This window comes from Diplotaxodon limnothrissa, linkage group LG9, assembly GCF_057381915.1.
Source record: "Diplotaxodon limnothrissa isolate DT_005_m linkage group LG9, D_limnothrissa_male_GT1.1, whole genome shotgun sequence".
NCBI lineage: Eukaryota > Metazoa > Chordata > Actinopteri > Cichliformes > Cichlidae > Diplotaxodon > Diplotaxodon limnothrissa.
Genome location: NC_140604.1, coordinates 33,375,323 through 33,402,376, shown reverse-complemented (window position 1 = coordinate 33,402,376; position 27,054 = coordinate 33,375,323). Strand labels below are relative to the sequence as shown.

The 27,054-nt window shown below is 45.4% G+C and overlaps 1 protein-coding gene across 1 annotated transcript; it reads left to right on the top strand.

The window, feature by feature from the left end:
* Positions 1-1,986: 1,986 nt before the first annotated feature.
* LOC146625955 (cullin-1) lies at positions 1,987-24,520 on the top strand. The gene is made up of 22 exons (XM_085363081.1): positions 1,987-2,138; positions 13,472-13,893; positions 15,964-16,138; positions 16,232-16,399; positions 16,596-16,646; positions 16,736-16,826; positions 17,480-17,643; positions 17,762-17,924; positions 18,160-18,290; positions 18,638-18,745; positions 18,858-18,964; positions 19,569-19,617; positions 19,705-19,836; positions 19,938-20,055; positions 20,166-20,242; positions 21,117-21,235; positions 21,668-21,773; positions 21,859-21,906; positions 22,024-22,106; positions 22,200-22,305; positions 22,967-23,080; positions 23,168-24,520. The coding sequence occupies exons 2-22, from the start codon at positions 13,754-13,756 to the stop codon at positions 23,246-23,248; spliced, it is 2,331 nt and encodes a 776-aa protein (XP_085219207.1). The 5' UTR covers positions 1,987-2,138; positions 13,472-13,753; the 3' UTR covers positions 23,249-24,520.
* Positions 24,521-27,054: the final 2,534 nt, after the last annotated feature.

The following is a 27,054-nucleotide window of genomic DNA, read 5'->3' as shown; positions in this document are numbered from 1 at the left end:
GGTAAAAAGAAACAAAGACCTCCAAGTCATTAACCTGCTCGCTCCAGCTCCTACAACCAACTACAAACAGCAGGGAAGAGGGTTGGCTCCACCCACCACAACTCCCAAGCTAGCAAGAATTATCTATTCATGCTAGCACTGACTGTGCCTATAACACATATGCGACACACACGTACTACACATTTACAGCATCTAGCAAAGACAGACACAGTGATGACAATAATAGAACTAAAAACACAATCAGAAACATCAGGGTGGCTAAATATACTGTATATGTGTGTTGTACAAAGAAAGGACACAAACCCCTCCCACAGGGGAATTGTAGGAAAGGGGAGAGGCCAAAGGGGTACACTGTATTTATAGGGTTGCACCAAAGAAGAAGAAGAAAAGGCTGAGGAGGGGCTCTAACTGATAATGAACATAAGGCTTAGTTCTACTGAAGTTCAGCACAAACTAAAATCAGTCGTCTCTTTACATTAAACACAGTTATTTACAATAAGTACCGTTAATAGACTGTAAACACAAAGTCTGAGCAGAAGGTTTGGTTCTTAAAACAGGCTTATTGAGTATTTCATTAAATTTAAACAATGCATATTCAGTTATGTCATTTTGTGTCATTTGTTCTGGCTGTTTAATGAATGAATTTAAGTAATACATTAACAAGAGTATTACATAAAATCAATGAAGGGTCTTTCACAAGCGATTTGTAATCTTTGATATTGTTGAAAAAGACCTGACCTGCGATTGACCTCTGTTCTGTGTTTGTATTGTTCTGGGTTTTATAAAGTAAGCTGAAGATTTCTCCATTAGCACCTGAAAGACACCGACCTGGTGAATAGTTTAGGTTTTATTCTTTGTTTGTTCTTCAAATCTGAATCTCATAATTATGTCTTGACTTTATTCTTAGTAAGTAAGTAAATGTTATTTACATAATACATTTAAATTAATGTACTTTATATTAAATAGAGAGAGAAAAACAGAATGTTTCTCAGGCTCCGTCTACACACACCGTAGTGCTGGGCTATGCTGCAAATTTTGGTATTGATATGATACCAAATAAATACAGGGCCAGTATTGCTGATACCAGTACTGATTTATTTAACACAAATGAACACAATTCAGTGCATGAATGTTGAACTTAAAGGACAGAAAGTATGGATCCAATACCAGTACCAGCATGGTTTTGATACTTGCATTAAAAAACACACAACAGCAAACTGTCCATGAGCCACAGTTTCAGAGATCAGCAGGTGGTAAATGTTTGACAAAACAGATGTTCAGCCTGTAACATCTGGGGAATGTTAGAGTTAGAACAAAGTGTGCAACTATTTGTTTGTCAAATTTAAAATTGGTTAAAAGTAGTTAGCAGCATTGCCTTGCAGCAAGAGGGTCCTGGGTTTGAGTTCACCAGGCTAACTGACTGGAAGAAAAACAACAACAACAACAACAACAGTCCCCCAACATAGATCCTTGTGGAACTCCAGATGTTATAACTGCAGATACAGAGAAGTATTTCACAATTTAACTAGTATTGCATACCAAACCACTGATACACATCTATCCAAATAATCAGGGGGTAAGTCATAAGCACTTCAACTTTACTGTCAGTATTTGGATTTTATTTAGACTGTATTATTAGTATTTCATCTGGAATAGTATTTTCACTTCATTTTGGAATATTCTGGGAAAAAAAACCTTCCAATATTATTTTCACAGTGTTATTTATGAAGTATTTTTTCAGTTACAGAAAAAAATGCCAGGCAGAGTTAAGTTAAAAATGTAAGTTATTATTTTAAAAGTTCAACTTTGAGTCAGTTAGTTGAAATTTTGACGAACCTCTGCCTGGCATGTTTTTTTCAGTGGCAGAAACAAACGTATTTCATAGCCCTCGTATTCTTTTATGATAAAGAGTGTATGCGTGTTTCGGCGGTGCCTTGCGTATTTCCGAGGGAGCCTGAAAGCAACTGCAGTCAGTGGCCGCGGCGCTGTGAGCTGATCTTTGTGCGAACGAAGCAGCGCAGCAGTCGTAGTTAGCAACCGACAGCAAACACACTCGGAGACGGCGGCGGGTCACCGATTTTGGGACTGAAAAATAACTCATCCGGCGATTACAAAGTGACTGGGACTGCCTTAAAATGGTAAGGTGACATTTTCGAGCTGGGCCGGGGGAGATTTTTTTCCTCCCAGCTTGCTAAGCGGAGAGCCAGCAGGCTAATGCTAGGCGGTTAGCGAACTGTTTTCCTGACTCATTATTGAGAAGCTCGAGGAGCTAGGCTGCCATTTTACACCAGGCTGTTAGTCTGTCCTGGCCTCTGCCTTTGACTGTGAGAAGACAGCCTTTATGTTGAATACAGTCCCAGTACCACACATGTGTGTAAGCGATTGATAAGTGTGGGTCACATAGAGGCTGTGTTTTGATTTGAAGCTGGTCCATCCATCGTTCGGGCAGCAGACGAAGCTACCAGGCTAATCGAGCCTCAGAGGCTAATGGGAGCTAGCAGTATTGCGTAGCAGCGCCTGACTCCATTCCGGGGAATAATCACAGCGAATATTTTCCAAATTAACAGACGCCGGGGATCATTATATTCAAAATATACCCAAGTATCCGTTGGGGGTAGGTTTTTTTCGAGCACAGCCCCGTGGACCGTGCGGTGCGGTTTGGTCATTCGAACAGGACACACTCCTGGAACAACTGGTGGAGCGGAGCAGCGATACGGTCGCTCATTTCCTGAGATATTAGGAGAAGCTCGGAGTCAGAGGTAGTGCTGACACTGAGCTGCCAGAGCGAAGCAGCTGTTGGAAAAGGTCTGTTTTCATACTAATCGAGATTCCTGGATATACGTCCTCACAGTTCTCCTTAATTTAAACAGTGCACTTATTTTAGACACTGATCATTAAAACGAGATATTAAGAGTCGATGGCAGTTGTACCGGATTCTAACTCTTTAGTTTAGTTCACTTATTATTGCTTCCCTTTTATGGAGTCCTAGAATTTGTCAGGATCCAGGACAATATACAGCACGAGTCTGAGTTACACCTCACTCCTTTGTGTTTCTGGAGTAATGGGAAATGTGTGCAGCGATTTATTCAACATAAAAATCTAAATAAGGCAAAATCCGAGTTTTTACAAGTCTAAGGAGTTTGAATCATGTTATCTGAGCACTTTTTTAAAAAGTCCTCCAGGCTTCAGACAGTCAGAGCTTTTCTTTGGATGTTTGTCTTTTGTTCTGGTCCGTCAACATGATCCCACAGTGCTTCAATGCCTCTGGAGGTCAATCCACAACCGATAGTCGTCAAATGTCTGTTTTTCTATTCATATATGTCTTTGTTACATGGACAGTGTGTGTGGGCTCATTGCTTTCATGAGTAACTGTGGGATTGCACGGTGACTTGTAATCTAAACGTCTCTGTTTATAATTCTGACCATTGATGCACCAGTGGATGAAGTCCACCCTGAGAGCTTGATGGAGCCCCCAGTGGCTGTGGACACTCACTGTTGTGCCGCTCTCCTCACCTCAGTACATGTTGGCAAACAGAAATTTAAAATTTGGATGGATACATTTCTTTCTTTGAGGGCTCACTGTACAACATGTCAAGAAGTGCCAAGACTTTGGCAAATGTCCTGTCCAGGGTGTACCCTGCCTCTCGCCCTATGACAGCTGGGATAGGCTCCAGCGCCCCCCGCGACCCTGAAAAGGATAAGCGGAAGTGAATGGATGGATATTCAGCTAAACAAATGAGAAAAAGTGATGCTTTTTTCCTTTTCCTTGCTTGTTTTGCTCCTCGGGGAGAAAAACATAAAGAAGCGAGGGCATTGCTGTATAAATATTTGTTTAAATGAAGCGCTGTATGGCACTTTTCCCCCCACAATGACACGCAGTGTTTAAATATGTGTTTTAAGGTTTCGGAATAGACTCAAGTTATGGTGAAGTCTAAGTTCTAAACTTTGTTCCATAAATCTGCGTCTTCGGCAGTATGTAATTGTGAAATAATTGGCTCAGTTTGACTAAAATTGTGTAATCAGAATCACCTTATTACTTTGAGTTTGTCTTTATATTGATTTTAAAGCTGACCCCCCCACGCAGTTTTAAAATGCTGCGGTTCAGAGGAGTTTTAAAAGACAGATGTTTCTTCCCTGGGTTTATGGCCTGCTAGTTTTCTTTATCAGGGCTTTTATTTTGACGAATAGTGTTGATTATTGTATTTTGATGTACACTTTTGTCCTCATAAGTGAGGCGTCACCTAATCTTATTAAAAAAGAAAACGTATTATTAGACCAACAGGTGACAAAAGGCCTTTATTATAGTGGGCTAAAGACATTAAAGCTTTTTACCATCTTCAGAGTCTAAACACAAAAGGTGCCAAAGAGCAGTTATATTTCCACTTCTGTTGAACCTGTCACTGTCCTGCTGTTTTTACTGACCCTTTTGCTTAAAGCTGAAATGTGTCTGATAGTTCAGGTCATCTTGTTTCTAACGCTGTTTGTTCAGCACGTGCAGGTTCAACAAAACTTGATGGCCTGAGTTTAAAAATGACGTCGAGCACACTGATTGGCCGGCTCCTTGCAGCTGACTTCACCTGTGAATCAAACCTTTGCTTGATTTGCTTTTCATGCTGGTTTCAGCCGGTTTACCATGAAATGAAGTGTTTGAGGTACTGAAATAAGGAAATGTTTATTAGAGAAGGCGAAGAGTTTGTTTCACATTTGTGACTGTAGATCTGCATGAACTGTAAACCGGAGCAGGGCTCACTTTTATAAGAGCAGCCTGAAAAGTCTTGTTACATCGCTGAAGGTGGTGCTAAAGTTTAATTCTGTAAGTTTGTGTTGAATCTAAGAGCTATGGCCTCGCCTCTGCAAGTGCCTGACGACGACGTCAGCATTTATTCACTTGTGTCCTGCTCTGCCGTTTTGATGGCGGTGGGCTTTTTCTCTCTGATCCATCGGTCTCTCAGAGACGTGGGGTTTCAGAAGGGTTAAAATGAACGCAGATGTACATTAAAGAACAAGGTTTGACTTGAAACTGATCACAATCTAAACCTTTACAGGTGTTACCTGATCAGCAAGCTTGAACATGAAGAAAAGTGTTTTTCTTCCTCAGCTGTTCCCATCCACTGCTGTTTGTTTTACAGTGACAAAGCTGTGGGATTGGAAAGGAAGATGAAATGAAATCTGCCCGTAAACAGACAGACGTCTTGTTTGGCTTCCGTCTGTGGCAGATTTACCCCCAAAACACACCAGGTGTGTGTCTTTGGTGTCATGACTGATGCAGTTTTGTTCCAGCTTTGTAATCATGTTCCAGGTGTTTCAGAAGAGCTTAGTCTGCTTGGGGTCTTTTATTTTGAAAATTGAGCTCATTCTCTCTGCTGATTCTGCGTCTGACTTCCTGTCCTCTTCCTCGACTCCGTGGAGCTCGACACAGATTCCTCAAAAGAAGCAATAAACTGGGCTCAGTTTTAAGCAACGTGAAGCCTCGGCTCTCTATTTCTAGCAGCATACAAGGGCGAGTGGAAAAGGTGCTAAACTACATTTATCTTAAAGCTTTAGTAGCTAATTTGTTTTTATTTATATTAGTCATCAAAATCTACTAATACGCTGTTTTGTAGATGGAGCCAGCTAAGAGTGTATGGTGTAATGGAAAAATGGTCCAGTGAAACATGTTCTGGAAATATGGAAAATGTAATGCTGCACACTGATGAATAACTTAACAAGTGCTGAATATTGATGCTGACCTTGACCTGCAGACCTGCTGTGCTGAGAGTGAACACACAGGAAGAACTCGGGGGCAGCATAAAGGGTGTAGTGTAGGTTTGTATAGTAACCACGATGAAATAGCTGCACACCCATCCTTCCTCACTTGCGTGGTTATTTGGTGGATTTGCCACAGGGCAAAACACAACAAAGAAAATGCTCGGTCATATTTTGAGCTCGGTCAGCCTCTTTATAGCTTGAAATAACCGCAAAATGCAGCCTGTGTGCCTTCCTCCTGACACGTTTATCGATGCCGTGGAGCTGTTTGTGGCACTTGGATATCCCTCGATCTGTGGCTTTCAGGCTTATGTTGCTTTTCCGTGTGTAGCATGATGGGAAATATGCATGTAAAGTGATTTATTTTTTCTTCTGGCTGCCCTCTGCTCCTCATGATGGGCTCTTTCACAACAGCTCACTGCCTCATGCTGAGTTCAGATGTCTCGTCCATTCTCTGCTCAGCATGGACGCCTGAAATCTGCCTGTTAAAGCAGCGTAAAGATGACTTGTGATCTCTGTGGACATGACGCGGTCTGTAAACAGGACGGTGTCATTAGGAATACTTGGAAATGGCTAATAAAGAGATTTAAAGGTGGGAAAGGGAAACGTGTACTTATTTCTCATGTTTGGTTAAATTTACTGAACCTACTATTTGTTCACATTAATATCAGTGTTGGAAATCTACAGCATATAGTTTTACTTGACGTGAACATACACAGATATGAGTGTACCAGCCTGATATCAGTGTTTTTCTACATACTTCAAAGGATATTAATATAAAGTTTCATGAGCTCAAACTGAGAGGAGCTGACATAAGTGAACTGAGCATAGATTTAATAAAGGCCATAATCAGTCTGGTTAGGTTGGTGTCAGCGTAGAGGCTGATCCAGGGTGTGCATCAGTGCATAGAGCACAAAGGAACAAATGTTTCCGTTATTGGCTGATGTGCTGATTATTTCCTAAATTAGTCTGATTCATAATGTCTGTAAAATGTCCTTGATGATAATAATAACCAGAAGAGATGGAAATACCTTTTGTCTATAATAAACCTCACACTGCATCACTGACAGGAATCAGTGATAGTTTCTGTCCAGGTCTGCGACACAGTTCAGTCAGTGTCACCAAACTCTACATAGATCTGTATTGAGCGCACGCAAAAACGTTTGCAGGTGCAAGTGTTGTATTTTGAGCGAAGAAAAGTTGAATTTGAGTGAACAAAATTCATTCCTGCGTGCAAAAAATGTATTTCAGCGTTTGCTGTTTTACACACACACACACACACACACACACACACACACACACACACACCAACAGCCCCTCTCGCTCAGTTTTTGCATGTGCGCTCGCTCACAACGTGTTGCTCGCGCTCTCAACATTTCTGCCCGTGTGCGCTCAACTCTTTCTCTACACCGTTATGTTTGTGCCACAAAACCAGCCAATCACAGACTTGGATGCAAAAAAATCTGATTGGCTGTTCTGGTCTCCAATCAGCTCGAAATGACGAAATGCAATATCCCTGAATCCATTTGTCCGAAACTCAAACGAGGCAGTGGTGGAGAAACACAGAGGGGCGGAGTTTGAAATATTACTCTGTGTCACAAAATAAACTTTTAAGATATTTTCAGGAGAGAATGTTTCTGTGTAAACTTCTAATACCTGCTCCATTCATCAAGACATCACATATTTGCATAAGAGCTCTAACGTTTTCAGAGATGCCTGTTACCCACCAGCTGACCGGGTCACTCGGGTTAAACATAATATGAAAGGCTGAACTGACAAAAAATCACCGACTACATCAAAATAATTTTCTCCTCAAAATGCAACACTTGCACCTGCAAACTTTTTTTTTTACGTGCGCTCAGAATAGTGGCACAAAGGTTTTCCTGCCCCAGGTGGCCTCTGGGAGCTGAAGTTTTACCTTGTTTAACAAGCGGGTTATTAAACTTGCTTATGCTGACATGCTTATGTAAATTAAATCAAGGAATTTTCTTTGGGTGGTCCTCACTATCCACGCAAATAAATAAATCTGCTGTAATTTAAAAATAAAATTCACCACAGCAGTGGCTCATTTACTGTAAACATGATGAATTCATTTTAGGAAACATGATTTAAAAGTATAGCTGTACATAGTAATGTGTACCCTTGGTCACACGAGTTAAGATGATCCTGTTGTGTCATCTGGGACTCTGAGGGTTCGTCTGCTTGATGTTTGAGATCCTTGGATGTGAAGTTTTGTTTGCGTGCTCATCAGAAGCAGATTTATGTCACAGTGGCTCAGATGATTTTTAATGTTTGCTTCTGTTGGTAAAGCTCCCATGTGAACTCTAGGTGGTGTGTGAAGCGCGCTGGCGGGTGTTGGTGTGTTTGGCGGTGGTTTGTTTCCTGGTAAATGTAGGGTAATAGGTTGTGGAGTCTGTCCCAGACACACTGATACTGGGCTAATCTGATTTACCGAGCACTGCGTGTTCCCTGCTCTTTCTTCCTGCTTCCTTCCCGTTCAGCAAACCTCTCTCGCGCTCTGCTCGAGCTGAGAAACCAGAAACATGCAGGTGAGCTGTGAACCTCAGGAGTCGCTTTACCTCTCGGCCACACTGTGGGACAGGTGATCATCAGGCAGAGGTTGATATGAAAGCTCACGGAGGCTTTGAAGTTATTCTGCAGCAGCCGAGCAGGGTAAGAACTTACAGCAAATATTTCTGGACTTGACTCGACAGAGGCGTCATAAACCTGTTAACTCTTCAGTACAAAGTCTGTGAGACGCTGTTCACACTGACGTGTAACTAGAACTGAAGCCATAAGTGCTGTGGAGCGAGAGACTTTAGTTCTTGGTTTATTCTGATTGTGCTGCTGGTTTAAAGCATTTAACCGTTTGCAGTCGTCTCTGATAAGAAGTAACTGTAATCTTGACTTTGGGAGAAACTTTTTGGGCTGCGTCAGTTAAAATGACTTTCAACTGTCAAAGTAGTGAATGGTAATAAAGTGTATTTGTAATACACTTCTGACTTTGGAAATGCTCGTTTTAATGAACAGGACTGACATAGGATTTCAAAGCCAAGTTGTCTAAAAGTTCTAGAAACGGTGGACAGGAAAACAAACGGAGTAACCCAGACAGCTGTTTCACACTTCTTCACATCTGGCTCATTAAGCTCCATTTTGGAATGAATACCTTTGTGGAACAGATTTTCTGTCTCCTGGTTTAAAACTTTGAGTGACATGTTGTTCTTGACTTACCTGGTTACCTGGAGGTGCTGAAGCCCCTCCAGTCCTGTCCTGTAAATCAGGACAGAAGAAGAAATGAAGTGAAACAAGTCTGCCTGTTTAAAAGTGGCAGAGATGGCTCTCTTTGAAGTCTGCTCTTTTCTTCATCGTTCCTGAATGAGCTCCGCCCAGTCCCCAGCACACTGTTAGCATTACCCAGAATGCTGTTCAGCAGGGCCATTTTAGAAATGCGTAGTTTGTGTTAGTAAGGGTTGCCATGATGCCATCTGATGACCCCTCTGGTGCACGAGCGCTCGCTGCAGTCTCCTAATGATGCGTGTTTCTTCTCAGGGAAAAACATCCACCTCAGCCTTTTATTGGAGTAGAAGCAGCTGAAACAGGAAGCAGAGTAAACTGCAGCGCGCTCCAGCAACTGTGACGCCACTTTTGGTGCACACGGCTTATTAGCAAGGGGCGAAGCAAGCATAAACCACATTAACTTATTATTGTACATAAACCGTATGATTAGAGGCCTTAAGTGAGAAGAATATGGTAAATGCAGCACCTGTCAGTGTGCTCGTTAGCGTGCCTAGCAGCCAGTAGCATAATGTACTTAAACCGCTTGGGAAGCCACAGGTGGTGCTTCGGCGGTCTCCTGCATTGAGACCTTAAAGTCCAAAGAAGAGGAGCGGCGTTTTGTTGCTCCTCATCATGAAGCTTCTTCATAAACAGACGTGGACTCCTGTGGGCCTTGTTGCTGTCTGTGGTTCAGACTTATCTGGGTCAGCTGTCCGCTGACACGAGTCACGACCTCTGAGCTCCGCTGCCTTCCTGCTGCACACAGAGGCGTTGTTGATAACCGTGGGCTGGGATTCCCATTTCACAACAAGCGCTCTGCGAGCTTCCGTTTCCTGTTACTCGCCGTCACACGGCTGTGGGGCTGATTATAGGTCAGGCACTGGATACCTGCTGCTGTGGGAATCTGAAAGCTGATCACAGCGCCGCCGTGAAGGGCACCTTTCTCACCGCTGCAAGAACAGGAAACGGCGGAGACTGAGCGCTCTTACACTCTTACCTGCTGTGGTCCAATGAGTATTCACAGGTATTGTCTGCCCCAGTTGCCACGGCAACAGCTCAGGTAGGGGCTACCTTTTGCGTTTAAGCGAGGATCTGCTGAAGAGGAGCCAAAAGGTTACAAAGCTTGACTCAGTAAAAGAAAAAGAAACACGCGAGGCTGCTGTGAAGTGGACATCACACTCATTTCTATTTTTAGTGTTATACTAGAGCAGCTTTTCATGATTGACAGATCAAAATAACCCCTTGGGTACGTCCCCTGTCTGAAACAAGCTGAGCTGGAGCTGAGTGCTGTGTTTAGGATCTTCCTCAGTGGCGTCAGCGCTCATCTTCATCACACTGCTGTGTCTCAAGTGAGTGCAAAAGTGAGTTTTACTGTGATTCCAGTCAGAAAGAGGTAGGGCTGGGCCATATCATACCATTCACGGTAATACCGGTGTAATGTTGGGCAACGATAAGAAAATGAAATATGGCGATGGAGTATGGGTAAAACGCGCATGCGCAGTGCCTTTGTTTTCATACACACATGGCGGAAAAGCATGGCGGCGACGGAGAATGAGAAGAGCGAAAGCGGATTGTTAAATGAAACCAATGAACCAGAATTGGTTTGTAAAAATGCTGCAGCTTCACTGGTGTGGAACTGGTTTAGCTTTCGTCCGTCAGATACACAACAAAGCACTATTTATGGTAGCGCATGCTAGCGGGCCGTCGTTATTACCGTGTTGTTTGGAATATATGGCGCACTTAAAATCATCCTTTGATTTTTCTGAAAGTTGACAGAGCCCCTTATAATCCCGTGTGCCTTATGTATGAACTCTGGTTGTGTTTACTGACCTCGAAACGATTTTATGTACACGGCGCTCGAAAATCTGTCAGATGTTTCAGTGCGACTTTGCTAAGCTACGAAGCCGCACCGCTTGATGGGTTGTCGGAGCATTACGGCTATCGTAGGCGGAGCCTCGCGGAGTGATACGTACTGTGCTTCAACATAATATTACCGTATTGTGTGTGTATAAGCTCTTTTTAAGTTGTGTGGATATTATACATGGTTATGCTGAGGATATGTCGGCCAGTTTCCACTGGAAATACCTTTTGGTTAAACTGTCAGACAGGAATTTGCGCTGTTACATTTTTATATAACTTTAATGCAGATAAAACAGCTGCTTGTTTAAGTGAAAACACACTGATGTTTGTTTTGCACTAATAAAGTTGTGGAGTTGTAAAGTATTTTGTCTGGTGTCAATTATATCGTCAGTTATATCGTTATCGCAAATTTTCAAATGTATATCGTGATAAATGTTTTTGGTCATATCACCCTGCTCTAGAAAGAAGCCAACACGAGTCGGTCATTTCTGCTGGAACTCTGCGTGTTATATCTGAGCAGTTGCCTGTTAGACGCTCACATAAGGTCTCAATCAAAGACCCATTTCCAGTGTTTCATTTTCTACGCCTTCAGAAGCAGAGCTGTAGCTGAGACGACCTGCAATCACCCAGACTGGTCGTTGGAAGGAAGTAAACAGACGATTTTGCGCGTGTCACGTCCTGAATATCTGGCCCTGATAGCCGTGAGTGGTCATGCCTGCTCCTGCTAAATATAGCAGCGCTTGCCTACACGAAGCAGCAGTTTGTGCCCGTCCACCCTCCTCTTCCTCCTCCAGTCACACAGCAGCAGCTTCAGTCTGTTTTCTCCCTCTTCATGTCTGTTCTCAAATAATCAGAATTATAAACATGGGCTAGCAGTGAGCCGTGTCTTTTTATGATTACCCATTCTCTTTTAAACATAACATTAAATGTTAACTCACAAGGTTCGTGCCGAGCAGCTTTTCTTTATTTCACTTCTGTGGTTTCCCCGCAGAGCTTCAAAAGTCCATCGAGCAATCTGTCATGTTTCCTAACCTTTTGTTCCTGGATGATCAGCTAATGTTCATAAAAGTTAAACACTGTTTGTTTACTGTAGTTGGTGTAATTATACCAACTAATAGAGCTGTTTATACTAAAATAATGCTAATAACAGGTTTATTAGCCTCATGTGACTTAAACTTCATGAACTTGATGTTTGAGGACAGATTTTATTGTTTCAATCGGGACTTCAACACAAATGTGCTGGTTTAGTCTTTGTGTCCAGCTCTCAGCTGAAGGCCTCTGTAACTAAGAGCAGCCTCATCTACTCTGCCTTCTGTCCCACGATATCTTCTTTATAAGTTTGCTTTGGTCTCTGTTAGACCACGTCCTTACAAGTGATGGCTCAATCGCAGCTGCAAGGGCTGCAGCTGGTGAAAGACTTTGTTTCCTGACAGGATGATGGCAGTAAACACAGAACATATGCTCAAAAAGCTTATTAGCTTACATACTGCTACCTGTGCACGTTTCCTAACATACATATTCTTCAGCTTGTGATTGTAAATCAAAACAAAGAGCCAGTAAGTCGAGTGGATTGTAGTTCAGACCTCTGGTTGCTTTGTTCCTAGTGTCTCGGTCTCTCTGTGGCTTCAGAGATGTTGATGCTGCAAACCGTGGCGTTGGTTTACCTCCTGCTCGTGTCCTGTCAGCAGGGATGAAATTACAGCTGTAGGTCTCTCTGTTATCCCTAATGATCCGGCCTCTGCGTGCTGCCGATGTTTACCCTCCTCGTGGTGCGATAGTCGTGACTCAGTCTTTCCCACAGGATGGGTTTTTAAACTCCTTCCTGAATCTAGGAACCTCATGGCTTCACGTCCCAAAGTTGGAAAGAAATTCACTACCTCGCACGAAGCATGATCCAACCCCAGCAACACCTTTCTTCTACTCGTATAATTAAGACAAGACTTTACAAGGTTTTTCCCCCTCATGAATGTGCCAGTCTGAATTTTTATCTGGTCTGTTTGCCAGTGTTTTTTTTCTTTTTTTCGATTATAAATTGCCTGTTGACTTCCCAGACTTTCAAAATATGATCTGAGTTGTCCAGTAGTACGCCAGTGGTTTGAAAAACTCCCAAACAGGCCTGTTTAATTGTTTTTAGCCCTTCAAGATGACAATTCAGTGTTTCTGATTAATTTAGAATCTCCCAGAATGCATTCCCATACTGCCAAAGCAAACACAGGTTATAAATGTAGGTCATTGTGTTTGTGTGTTTCTCCTAGCAACCAAAAAACCCTTATTGACTGTGGAGGTGGAGTTCGTGTACAGTGAGGCTGTGGTAAGGGAAACTAGGCAGGCGCTGTAGTGACTAATCTCATTAGCTGACTGACGCTGGGTCCGGTCAGCATTGTGTCTGCTGGCTCAGATCCAGGTGTCAACAAGGTAAATCCAGGTAACCTACCTGGCTAATCACCAGCAGGGCTGCTGCAGTGATTTTTCAGTGCCGTATGTATGAAGGGAATCCTTAAAAACACAAGTTTTGGTGAAGCTTTTATTTATTTTTAAGTCAAAGATTGTTAATCAGGTGGCTTTTTGTGTCTCTTCGTTTTCTTTGCAGGTCATCTGGTGAAGACTTCCGAAGCTTTTAGGTGGAGGAGTGGCAGACAGCGCCACCCAGGCGTGCAGAGTGGGACCCCTTCCCGTCTCACATAACCGACGACAGCTTCCCGAGGCCGCCACCATCGTCCCCAGATGGACTCCAGACTCTGAGAAAAGAGCGAGGCAGTTGGGACCGAAATCAAGCGAAGGAGAGGAGGCGCAGGGGGAGGAGCACACGCTCGCTGGAGCAGGAAAGGGAGGGCATTGGTAGGGAGCGGAGAGGACACTGGGCTCCACCACGATGTCGTCAAATAGGACCCAGAACCCACACGGACTGAAACAGATAGGCCTGGACCAGATATGGGACGACCTGCGGGCTGGCATCCAGCAGGTGTACACGCGGCAAAGCATGGCCAAGTCACGCTACATGGAACTCTACACGTATCCTGTGTGACTGCGGGTGCTGCTGAGTGTGTGTGATCATACAAACCAGCTTTATTAAGTGTGATAAACCAGTGTGTTACTGAGCAAGAGGCAGGAAGGGCATTTAGGAGCAGGCTCAATCAGTAAGCATTCGGAGTAGTACTCTGACACTGGTGTAACAGGATCTATCTAGAGGCAGTAAAGCTGGAGATTTCCGTAGGTGTGGAAGGATTATTCACGGTTGGCTTCAGCTGCTCCGGATTGGCTCTGGCCTGCTCAGATCTTAGGTCCTCTTTTGGCAGGACGCGGCAGTTGGCCGTCAGCTTGCAGTCGCTCGAGTTTGCTGCCGTGCTGGGCTGTGTTCGCCGCAAGTGTCCTGCGGTGGAGTCGGTCTCTGACTCCCCTCCAACCCCCACCACCCTCTCCTCTTTCTTTAAAATACATATTTATTTGTTTTATTTACAGGAAATCCCCTGTACAAAGCCACAGGTGCAGTAACTGATGTTTAGCAATAATTGTGTTAAATCATCAGGTTTCTGTCTGCTCTGCATTATTGTGAATAAAGCACCTTGAGGCAGCTGTTGTTGTGATTTGGCACTTTAAAAACAAAATGCAGATGAAAAATTGAATTACATCATTAACCAAAATCACCCTGATCAGGATTTTTGCTTCATTCAAGCAGCCATAGCTTCTGTTCTATTGCCTCTAATCATTAATGTGGCTGCCTTAAGAACTGCAATATCCCTTTAGTGCTAAAAGTTAACAACCTAACAGCAAATTTTCCGTGTGTGTTTGTTTCAGATGGTTAATCTCACTAGCGTGTTACTTCCTTTTCTCCGAAGCACAAACTTTTTTTCTAGTCGTTTGTTCCATTAATGAGTTTCACACACGGAGCAAACAGGAAGCAAACCTTTGATTCAGAGCAGTGTTTGTGTGGTTGAAGTTGTGTTTGAAAGAATTTCACTTTCTGCTGAAGACATTTGGCTCCATTGACTCTTTATTAGACGCTCTGTTATCCAGACTTACAACGAACTGTAAGACTAAATAGAAAATAAGATTTGGTTTATTTTTTCCACACGTTTAGAAAGAAGCCAAGAAACAAACCACAAACAAGGCAGACGCTGTACGAGTGCCTCCACGGCTGAGATAGCTGGCGTATATTCATAAGCCTGCAGTGATTTCATTTTCAGGGACGCTAAAGGGAAGAACATGGAGATTTCTTAATCTCCTGCCATAAATAGAAAAACCATCAACATGTCTTCAGTGGTAATCTCGTGGCATCGCTGCTTCAACTGTCTCTGCTTTAGCTCTTCTGACGTCCTCACACAGGTTTTGGTTTCTAAAGGCAAACAGATGCTGAGAGTTACGAGTCCAGTGATCAGACGTTGGCGTTCGTTACGATGCGCCGCGTTCAGTGACAGACTGAAACCTCCGACAGCCATGTTTGGAGGTTTGGTGACTCTCATACAAACACATCAGCACAGGGAACATGTGGGATGAAGGTCACGTTGTTCTCAGTAGAAGTTCATGTTTAACAATAAACGCCCTGGTGGGCGGGGCCAAACAGACCTTCAGGGAAAGAATATCTGAGCTTGACAACAAGGTTAGTCTTTGATATGCTGCTGCAGAGTTTGGATTACTCACCGACCCTGAGCTTGATGTTCACACTGTAATCTTCCCTCCAACCTTTGAGTAGGTTTTAAAAATTGGTTTCAAAAAGCTTTATAAAGTTTGTCTGTGCAAAAGAAAAGGTTTAAGTCCATAAAATGCGTCTGCAGGGGACGTGAGCGTAAAGTCTGAAGAGCTGATTATCCCCTCGTGCACCTTTCCTGCTAAAGGTCGCACATTTCCCTGAAGTATGAAATAAAGTCCACCCGGCCGTGGAAGCTCGACGCTGCGGTCGTGTCCCTGCAGACGGCCCAGGTTTAAACTGGGCTCTGTGCACATGTGCTGTGATTTCATGCAGAAAAGAGAGAGCGACAGCCGAGGACATTCCTCACATACTTGCTCTTGATGTTACAAGCAGCCAGATGTGAGGAATGCAGCGGTTACCCTGATGTGACGTGCGCACCTTAACCCTTCGATCAGACATGTATATAACTATTGCACCAGCGTCCACCAGTCCAGCCAGGGCCGGGGCTCCGTGCCTCCAGCAAAGCCCTCCAAAAAGTCCACCACTCCAGGCGGGGCTCAGTTCGTAGGCCTGGAGCTCTACAAGCGGCTCAAGGAGTTCCTGAAGAACTACCTGACGAGCCTACTCAAGGTGAGTCCATGGTTACCAGTCGCAGCCTCACCGAGTGCACCACGGACACCTTTCAACTCCTCCTCCCTTTGCTTTCCGCGTTATCGTCCGCAGGATGGCGAGGATCTGATGGACGAGTGCGTGTTGAAGTTTTACACCCAGCAGTGGGAGGACTACCGTTTCTCCAGTAAGGTCCTTAACGGGATCTGCGCCTACCTCAACCGCCACTGGGTCAGACGAGAGTGTGACGAGGGACGCAAGGGCATCTACGAGATATACTCGGTAAGTCTGACAGTTCCTTTCTGTTTGAATGCACAGAGTTAAAAATGCAGTTCCAGCAGGACGAAGTTAAATACGTCACCTGTCCCCAAACAGCAGTTACACAAAAGCTTTACCTGACAGGTCGCAGTAGGAGCAGATTCATAGCAAACACTGTTTTATTAAACTTGTGGTTCTCCTTTACTCTGCCTCCTCTCAGCTGGCACTCGTGACCTGGAGGGAGTGTTTATTCCGACCCCTCAACAAACAGGTGTGCAGTTTTCCTTCTTAAAGAAACAGCGCAGTGATTAAAATGCTGAATTCTGCATGTTTACTGAAGCGAACCTCTCTCCCTGTCAGGTAACAAACGCCGTTCTGAAGCTGATAGAGAGAGAGAGGAACGGTGAGACCATCAACACCCGGCTCATCAGTGGTGTTGTCCAGTCTTATGGTAGGTCCTCGAGTGCAACAGGGGAGTAACCAAACACAAGCAGGTTATGAGTATCAGCAATGATCACACAGACTGAGCTGTGCATAACTTTCAGGCTGATGTGAAATTCTACTTGGTTTGGTGGGAGCTGTGAACGGAGGCTGTGGAGACTCACAAGCAGCTACTCTGAGCATGTGTTGGGTTTAACATGAAAAGCTGTCGGTGATCAGAGCAGCAGACTGTCTGCAGTGTCTTCACCTGTCTCACTTATATAAATAAATGACATCTACCCATGCTGGAGTCTGCACACGTGTTCACAGGAGCTCAAATCTGACTAATTAAACCCAGCTGGAGATTTTTCTGACTGACTTTTGTGCAGCTGTTGAATGATTTGAATGATTTCAGAGTTATTAGCCTAAGGTCACACGTACATTATGTTTAAGATTTAACATGAAGATGCCTGCTCACAGCTGAGCGATGCTAACCACAGCAGCACAGGGCTGAATGAAGCTGGTTGCTCACTGTGACACGTGGTGCTGTCTGCGAGCACATATTACATTATTGTTGTTTTAAATGAAAGGATCGTTTCAGACTAAATTAGATGTGTAGACACTTTTGTTTTGTATTAACAGGATGTGGATGCTTTCATTAATCCCACCTCTGTCCTCCTGCAGTCGAGCTGGGCCTGAACGAGGAGGACGCCTTCGCCAAAGGCCCAACGCTGTCCGTGTACAAAGAGTACTTTGAATGTCAGTTCCTCACTGACACAGAACGTTTCTACACGCGTGAGAGCACAGAGTTCCTGCAGCAGAACCCCGTCACAGAGTACATGAAGAAGGTAGGCGCTGTGCTGTCCAGCTGCAAACAGCTGTGGGCGAACGAGCAGAGACACGTGGAGCTTTTAGCGCCGAGTCGTGACCAGAGTCCGTCTGCTTCCTCTGTGTGCGTTTCCTCAGGCGGAGGCCCGTCTCCTGGAGGAGCAGCGGCGTGTGCAGGTTTACCTCCATGAATCCACCCAGGACGAACTGGCCCGAAAGTGTGAGCAAGTCCTGATCGAGAAGCACCTGGAGATCTTCCACACAGAGTTTCAGAACCTGCTGGACGCTGACAAGAACGAAGGTAACCGTGTCCTTTCCCTGCTGGATGGGAGAGACGGCACCGTGACGCTGACAGGGAAATATTTTTGCAGCTCTGATCCCCTCTGGTGTGTGTGTGTGTGTGTGTGTGCGTGTGCGCGCGCTGCATTCCACACACACTCCAAACATCGATCTTTTCCTGGATAACTCAAAGCTTTTGTCTCCAGTAACGATGACCTGGTGTTTCACAGATGCAGCTTTCTCTCTGTGTGTTTCAGACCTGGGCCGGATGTACAACCTGGTGTCGCGGATCACAGACGGTCTGGGTGAGCTGAAGAAGCTTCTAGAGACCCACATCCACAACCAGGGCCTGGCCGCCATTGAGAAGTGCGGCGAGGCAGCGCTCAACGTACGCAGGACTTTTTTTTTCACCTCAGTGTTTCTCACTAGTTTAATGTAAGGAGTCGACTGAAGGAGAGGAGGCTCTGAAGCTTCGTTTGTCTGTCAGGTAGCAGTGAGATGATAAACGTGTGGCCTGTTAGTCAAACACACGGAGACCAAATGAGTTTGTTGGAGTTTTTAAAGCAGATTGATGGAGAGAGTGGGCGGATCCCTGAGCTCCACAGCAGATGTACTAACAGGACAATCACACGTTAGCATTTATGTTAAAAATGGCTCACAGGCTCTGACCTGTGTGTGTGTGTGTGTGTGTGCGCGTGTGTGTGTGTGTGTGCGCGTGTGTGCGCTTGTTTCCAGGACCCCAAAGTGTACGTGCAGACCACCCTGGACGTCCATAAGAAGTACAACGCTTTGGTCATGTCTGCCTTCAACAACGACGCCGGCTTCGTGGCCGCACTCGACAAGGTCAGTAACCACAGACTGTAGATAACAGATGGCAGCAGACAGTGTGATGTCATCCACTGGATTCCTACAGGCAGGTGAAATTTTAGACTCGTGGATTTGTCTCCTTTTGAAGGCGTGTGGTCGGTTCATCAACAACAACGCCGTCACCAGGATGGCTCAGTCGTCCAGCAAGTCTCCCGAGCTGCTGGCCAGATACTGCGACTCTTTACTGAAGAAGAGGTGGGTGATGTGCACAATGCATGTGAGCCGCGCAGCTCAGCATGTCGTGTAGTTTCCCTGGACTCCTTCTGAGGCTTCTGCCGTTGTCTTTTAAATAAAGTCAAACGTGCTGTCGCCAGCTCTTACTTTCTTCTTCCTCTGTGACCTGTTTCAAACAGAGTCAACACTTTCAGTCCTAAAAGTGAAACATTGAACGAATGATGAAAAGCTCTGTGACAAACAGAAGTGCGCCACGAGGGGTTTGTTTGGGCAGCTGTTGTTTCCTGATCAGTGGATGCTGTTCCACTGTGGGACTCTCCCCAGCAGGACTGCGCTCTCTGTGGGTTCAGTAACTCTGAGTGGCGTCTGCATCCTGACTGCTTTGTTAAACTCAGGACAAAAACAAAGACTCTTTTCAAAGCGCGGCGAGGTGGACGAAGCTGCTTAAAAGCAGCTGAGGAGTGTGAGAGTGATGCAGCTGAGCAGACAGTGTTTACTTCATCCACACAGGGATGGTTTAGCTTTGCTTCAGAGGCTGAACAATAGTATAGCATCTGCCTGTCTGTAATTTAACCTCCAAATGAGATTTAAAACAACATTTTGTTTGTTTTTGTTTCCTTTTCAGCTCCAAAAACCCAGAGGAGGCTGAACTGGAGGACACTCTGAACCAAGTGGTGAGATGCTGTGACCCGAGCTTCTCTGTAAGGTGATGTCTTAGTTTTGCAGTGAAACCAAAGACTCCACGCTGTTTCCTCTCTTAGATGGTTGTGTTCAAGTACATCGAGGACAAAGACGTTTTCCAGAAGTTTTACGCCAAGATGCTGGCCAAACGTCTGGTCCACCAGAACAGCGCCAGCGACGACGCCGAGGCCAGCATGATCTCCAAACTCAAGGTCGGAATCACATGCGTGTGCACTCGTTACACACTCCAGGCAGCGTGTGTGGGTGTGGGGCGTCTGCAGGGTTGTTTTGACTTCTTCTCTTCCTCCTGCAGCAAGCGTGCGGCTTTGAGTACACGTCCAAACTGCAGCGAATGTTCCAGGACATCGGAGTCAGTAAGGACCTGAACGAGCAGTTCAAGAAGCACCTGACCAACTCTGAGCCGCTGGACTGTAAGTGCACACACACACACACACACAGCTGTCTAAATCAAATACACATTCAAAATAAAGTCTCACATGTATGTGAAGATGGACGCAGTTTCATTGTGTTTGTGTCACAGTGGACTTCAGCATCCAGGTTCTGAGCTCCGGCTCTTGGCCTTTCCAGCAGTCCTGCACCTTCGCTCTGCCCTCAGAGGTAATCCAGCACGCTTTAAAATTCATTTTTCTAATTTCATTCTTGCTGATTTCAGAGATAAAACTCTGACTTCTGAAGATCAAAGTCGTGATTTGATAAAGAAACCTCTCCCCCCTGCAGGCGCTTCCACCTTTTCCAGGTACGATTGGAAAAGGATTCCCACATTTCATCTCACAGGATCAATAAGTCATAAAAACATGATCAAGCAGTGCTGCTGGTAATGAAAACGAGCTGCTAGCTCGACTGCTTTAATGGTGTGACATGAAGGAGGAGGAGGAGGTGTTTTCATAATGTTGCTTATGAGTTATTGATCCCAGGAGTTCAAAGACATGAATGTCTTTTCCAACCAAACCTTGAAAAGTGAAGCGATATTGCTCCTCAACTTAAAGTTTTCCCCTCATGAATGTTTCGTGTCTGGTAAATTTAACACGTCGTAGGTTTTGTCATCCGGCAGCATCTGAAACGTATATCTTTGAAGCTCTAGTTCAGTATTTAACTAAATCTCTCCTGTAAAAACAAGGACAGTTTGATTTCCTCATTAAACATTTAAAGCTCAGTGTGGACGTTTGAGTGGTGACACATCAGCAACACTTTGTTCTTACTTTTTAAACGCCTTCAGCTGAAGGACGTGTGCCTGGTATTTGTTTTCCTGCTTTATAAGCTGCGCTAAGAAAACGACTGCTGCCAGAAGGTGCCAAGAAATAAAAACCTAATATGATGAGAGATTACAGGAGAGACGTGCAGACAGACGACTGTGGAAGTGGGTCACAGCTTTGTGCCGTGACAAATGGTGTTAATAAGAAGATCCCTTACAGGTCCGCAGACCTCAGGTTGAGTACCGTGGCTCTGACCCTCTGCCTCTCCTCCTGCACAGCTGGAGCGGAGCTATCAGCGCTTCACGGCGTTCTACGCCAGCAGGCACAGCGGCAGGAAGCTCACCTGGCTGTATCACCTGTCCAAAGGAGAGCTGGTCACCAACTGCTTCAAGAACAGGTACGCGTGCAGTCTGTGAGCGCACAGGTAGGGGGCGCTGTGGCGCCACAGCTCTGGTGATCAGCCATGAAAGTTACATCAAATATATTTGAGATTCTTGCGCGGCGAGTTTGTTGCAGTAAATGTATTTTTGTGTCTTACCGAGTTTCTATTTCACACTGGAGTGAATGAAACACCACTTTAGGGACTATTTTCAGAGGCGGATTAATACACACGTGGACTGTAGTGAGTATTTGGTGCCTCTGAAAGGTTTTAAGGCATTTGTGACACAGAGGAGCAGAATCTGAGGCTCGTGCTGAATTCTTCTTTTGTGGTGACTCTCAGGCTGGTAGCAGACCTGCAGAGCTCTGAGCGCACCGTCGTGAGGTACGTGTGGCGGCCGCGAGGAGCCGAGCCCACGCCGCTCCTTACTGTTGCTGTGCTTGTTGACAGGTACACGCTGCAGGCCTCCACCTTCCAGATGGCCATCCTGCTGCAGTACAACACGGAGGACAGCTACACGGTGCAGCAGCTCACTGACAGCACACAGATCAAAACTGTAAGCGCACAAACACCGCCGCCTTCCTTCGTGCTGCTCTGTCGCCGCGGAGCAGGCGTCTCTGACCCCTCTGCTCTGTTTTCAGGACATTTTGGTTCAAGTTCTTCAGATTCTGTTAAAATCGAAGCTGCTGGTGAGTCACGCTTTCTGTCCGGAGGTGAAATCCTCACGTGTGGCTGGTCTTTAGTTTCCATAGAAACGCTTTAGTAATGGCAGACCTGATGCTGAATCCAAACTTTGTGTCCGTCAGGTTTTGGAGGACGAGAACGCCAACGTGGACGAGGTGGAGTTCAAGTCCGACACGGTCATCAAACTCTTCCTTGGATATAAGAAGTGAGACACGCTCCACCTTAAATCCGCCTTAAATAAAAGTGTGCCTGTGATGTAGGAGGATGCTGAAGCTTGTTGCTCTTGTTTGCTGCGCAGTAAGAAGCTGAGGGTGAACATCAACGTGCCGATGAAGACGGAGCAGAAACAGGAGCAGGAGACGACTCACAAGAACATCGAGGAGGATCGAAAGCTCCTCATCCAGGTGCAGCTCCCACTCCACTCCACCCTCTGCATCACGTTTAAAACATGCTGAAAAAAACCAAACACTGAGCTTTTCCTCCGTCTCCAGCAGAGCTGTATGAGGGCATGAAGGGACATAAAGTGGTTCAGTGCAGCTTCTGCTCCCCTAAAAGTCACAGACCCACAAACATAAGAGCATGAACACAGACAGAAACGCACAACAAGAATCTCAGAGTTCATCAGGAGCAAACGAGGAAACGTTTGTTTGAATGTGTGACAGAAGCAAAAACCTCTAATCCAAACAAATCAGTTTGCTAAAGATTCTTATCTGCGTTAAAGTAACGGTGTGTATGATCCCAGCTACGGTGAGCTCGTCTGAAACTGTAGAACAGTGACTGTTAAAATATTTTCTGATCAGATTCAAACACACAAAACCAGACGGTCGACCCTGTGAAGGCGGGAAAACTGGAGACGTGTGCCGCTGCTCTTCAGACGGCTGCTGTAGTCACAAAGGGCGTTTTTGGGATCTGCTGCTAAAACCTAAAAATATTTCCCATGTTGTAAACATGTAAAAGGCGCCGTCGCTGGGCATGAATCAGTTTGACTCTCCGAGGCTCCATGCATGGAGCCAGCTGTCAGATTTGCCCTCCTGCTCTCACACGGCGCTCCTGTGTCCCCTGCAGGCTGCCATAGTGAGGATCATGAAGATGAGGAAGGTCCTGAAGCACCAGCAGCTCCTGGCTGAGGTCCTGAACCAGCTGTCATCCCGGTTCAAACCCCGAGTCCCCGTCATCAAGGTACGCACACCTGTGTGTGTGTGTGTGTGTGTGTGTGTGTGTGTGGCTCAGAGTGTGACGAGTGTTTTTTTTCTCCCCCGTGGACAGAAATGCATCGACATCCTGATCGAGAAGGAGTACCTGGAGCGAGTGGACGGCGAGAAGGACACGTACAGCTACCTGGCCTGAGCGCCACCCGCCCTCCCCCCTCCCACCTGCCCGCCTGTCGCCGCCGGCTCTCCTTAGTTTAATTTTAATTTGTTATCTTTTTTGTTTTTTATTTTTTATTTTATGTCTGAGTAATAAAGTGTGGATCCCTCTGAGCGTGACCACCCTGATGATGACCGCCACCAAACCCGAGGGGGGGAGGGGCAGCTCGCTCCTCTCGCCTCAAGAGATGAAGGAACGAAAACGCCCCTCCTGTCGGAACCGGGAAACCCCTTCTTCACGCTCGCCCGTCCCCGCCTCATCGTGCGACTCGAACGCTCACTTCCTTGTTGTCATACTGTAAAAAAACAACCACAGACTGAGAGGAATAAACAAGCCCCGCCCCCCAATCACCACCCCCATCCCCTTTACATAAGCGTGATGAAATAGCCTACAGCCAATCAGAGGAGAGCCGCATCCAAAGGTTTCTGCATGCTACTGCCTACCTGCGCCACAGCGACCACGAAAAAGATTCTCACGTAAGCATAAAGAGCGGAGTCTCCCGGGCCGCTGCTGCCGCACGCCCACCAGGTCGACGCCGGTCCTGTAACTTAAAGTCCGCCACTGCATCGGAGGAGGAGGAGCCGCTGAGGTCGCGTCAGAGCGAGGTCGGTGGGTTCGAGCAGGAGTCTCTGTACCGAACGGTGGACATTTGTATAGTGTGGTTCATTTTCTAAATGTGTGATGAATAAAAACAAGGAAAGATTTCTCTAATGCCCGCCTCCCCCGACACTCTGTTCACCCGTGTTTAAAGGGCCGGTACACCCTGAAATCAGTCACATGCTTCTGCTCTGGGTCAGAGGTCACAGGTCCTCAGTCACTGCACAGATAGGCTCGGGTTAATGGTGGACGGACAGGTGAGGGTCAGCTGATGAGCTCATATTGGGTTTTATTTAAATGTTTGTCTCTGATGTCCTCTTCAGCTCTCGATGTTGGAGCAGAAGCTCGCCGGCGTCTCGCTGTTTTATGGTTCACGTGTTGCTCAGAGTTTAGCTCCGCTGCTGCCACGTTCAAGCAGGTCGGAGCTGCAGCCCACCAGCTGCTGGAATATTTTTGTACTCGGAGAGACATGGTTCAGTAATGTTTGAGTTTACTCACTGCTGCTTTATAACAACTGAAAAATGTAACGAGCACTTTGACCACAGGGAGGCAGCGACCCTCCTCTCGAGCTTTGAGCTCCATGTTTCATCTCAGTGCATCATTTCTGTTTAAAACAGTTTGTTCAAGTCAGCACGTCGTTCAGTTTGAGTTTCAGTGCAGTCAGATATATTTAATATTTTGATTTAAAAACCTTAAAATGTCTGTTTTAAATAATAAATTCATAATAAAATACTCTGGCATGATGTAATTATTTAAATTCTTAAAATAAATATTTTTAAAGCTGTTGGATAAAACTGGTTTTAATTAATCACCCCGAGGATCTGCAGGCTGGGTGACACACGGGTCTGCAGACGCACACTTGCACTCATGTCGGCTGCTGCAGGCTTCAGTTTGAACACTGCTGCCAAACAGGTCGTCTGGAAGGAATGTCATTAAATGTAAAACTCTGAGATGATCTGTGTGGTTTCTATTTAAAACAGAAATGATGCACTCACACAGAAAAACGACCTGTCTGCGCTGGAATCAGTAGCATGACTAACATGCTTTTTGCACAGATGACTACCCACACCTTAGATTGCATTCAGCACTGACTCGCTGCTCCACCCTGTGGTTCAAAGCGGTATTACACGAGTGACGGTATTAAATGACCATATTTGGAGAGGTTTGAATCCTGATGAACGGAGCGTCCACAAGCTGAGCACAACACATAGACACAGGTTAATAAAATATTTGCACGTCACTGAAGTTGCAGCACACTTCCTGGAGTCACCCACCAAACTCGAAGCCTCAAACAGGTGAGTTATTAAATAAAGATCATATAAAGGTGGAGACTTATGGAGCCTCCAAGCGGCCGTTGGAGGAACTGCAGCTCTTAAAGTTTTACCTGTGATGAAGGGCTCACACTGAGCGGATGTAGACAACAGAAAGAAAATAGTCCCTGCATGAAAAAAGCACATGAGTGTTTTTGGATATTTTAATGGGATTAGAGGCTCTCGATTTCTTTGAGCACCACAAAGTGTTTATCAAAAATGAGGCTGATGTCTCGAACACTGGGCAGCCTGGAAGATGTGAGGGGAAACCTGAGACCTCGGATCTGAAGCAGACTTTCACTTTGGGTGGTGGTGACTAAGTAGGAAACAAGTTCCTCTGCTTCATGCAGATTAGAGGTGAGATTCACTACAAAAAGAAGCAAATCTGAAACTGAAATGTCCTCACTGGAGTTTCCACATCTCATTTAAGGAACCTGACAAACTTTATTCCACAGAGTTCCTGCAGATCTTTGAATTTATTAAATGCTAACAATCAGTTTATCAGGGATGTCAACAGATAATTAGGTTTATATTTAACAAATGGAGCCCAAGTTACCCATTAACACAGGGGTGGGGAACTCAAGGGCGGGTGTCCTGCAGGTTTTAGATCTCACCCTGGGTCAACACACCTGAATCACATGTTCATTACCAGGCCTCTGGACAACTTCAAGACATGTTGAGATCATTTAAATCACTTTTATCTAAAACCTGCAGGACACCGGCCCTGGAGTTCCCCACCCCTGCATTAAGGGTGTGAAATGTCACTGAGTGGATTTGAGTCATAATGTACCTCATTAGGAGCCTGGCTACGTGAGTGAGTGCAATGACTCCAACAGGAAGTCACATGTTTAAAACCCTGAAACAGACCAATCAGAAGCTGGAACTACATGTTGGCTCCAGCATCGTTTCCTTCCGTCTTATAAGACCCATAAGCTGACCCAGGGTTCATTCACCTGACAGCCAACACGTTCACAGGAACAGCATCTGTCCAATCACAGGGATATTTAAATAAAGACGAGTTCTAGGAAAGTTTTTGTATCTTTATTTTGGGATTATTTCAATATTTGCACCAGCAATAAAAGCGAGTCTCATAGATCTGAGAGTGTGCCGTGTTTCTACTCTCAGGCTGCTCATCAGTGGTGTTATAGGTTTAATGTACACTTGTGTTTCTTTCCACTAAAGAGTATGATCATAGGTTATTCTGACTACATGAAGAAAGAAAACCGACACTGGGAACAGTTTATAATATTTTAATCTGCAACACTTTGAACAACAAAAACCCCTGTAAACATTACAAAATCAGCACCTGTGTGATCAGAGGAGAGACGTGGTCCTGTTGACAGGAAGAAGAAAAGAAAATACACCCGCAGCTTTCAGTTCGGGGAGAGCCGAGGAGCACCGCTCCCCAATCTCCTCCGTGTTCAGAGACGCTCCTCAGCCCTCCAGTCACAGCAGCGTTTACACATCTGTTCATTGATTAGAAAGCAGCTGCTACAAACATCTGCATCAGCAGTAAAAGTAAAAAACACGAAAGGTTCCCGCACAGATCGACGTGGGAACCTGCGAGTGAAGCACCAGGTTTCAGAGGCCCTGAAGTCTCCCGACGACTACAGACGACACTCCGCTCTCTGTGACGTTTGTAATAAATTACAGGTGAAGAAAAGGGAGGTGGAGGAGGGGGGAGGCTGGTATTGCTACGAGTTGGTCAGACTTTGGGGTCTTTCCGAGCACCAGAATTCCCACAAGAGAAGATTCACATTGTGGAGGAAGAGGAGGAGGAAGGATCAGGGAGAGTGCAGAGGAAGGAGAGTTTTTCAAAGTAAAACTCAAGTCACTGAATTATCTGACGATTTTTTTAAGCTGTTCAAATTCAAACAG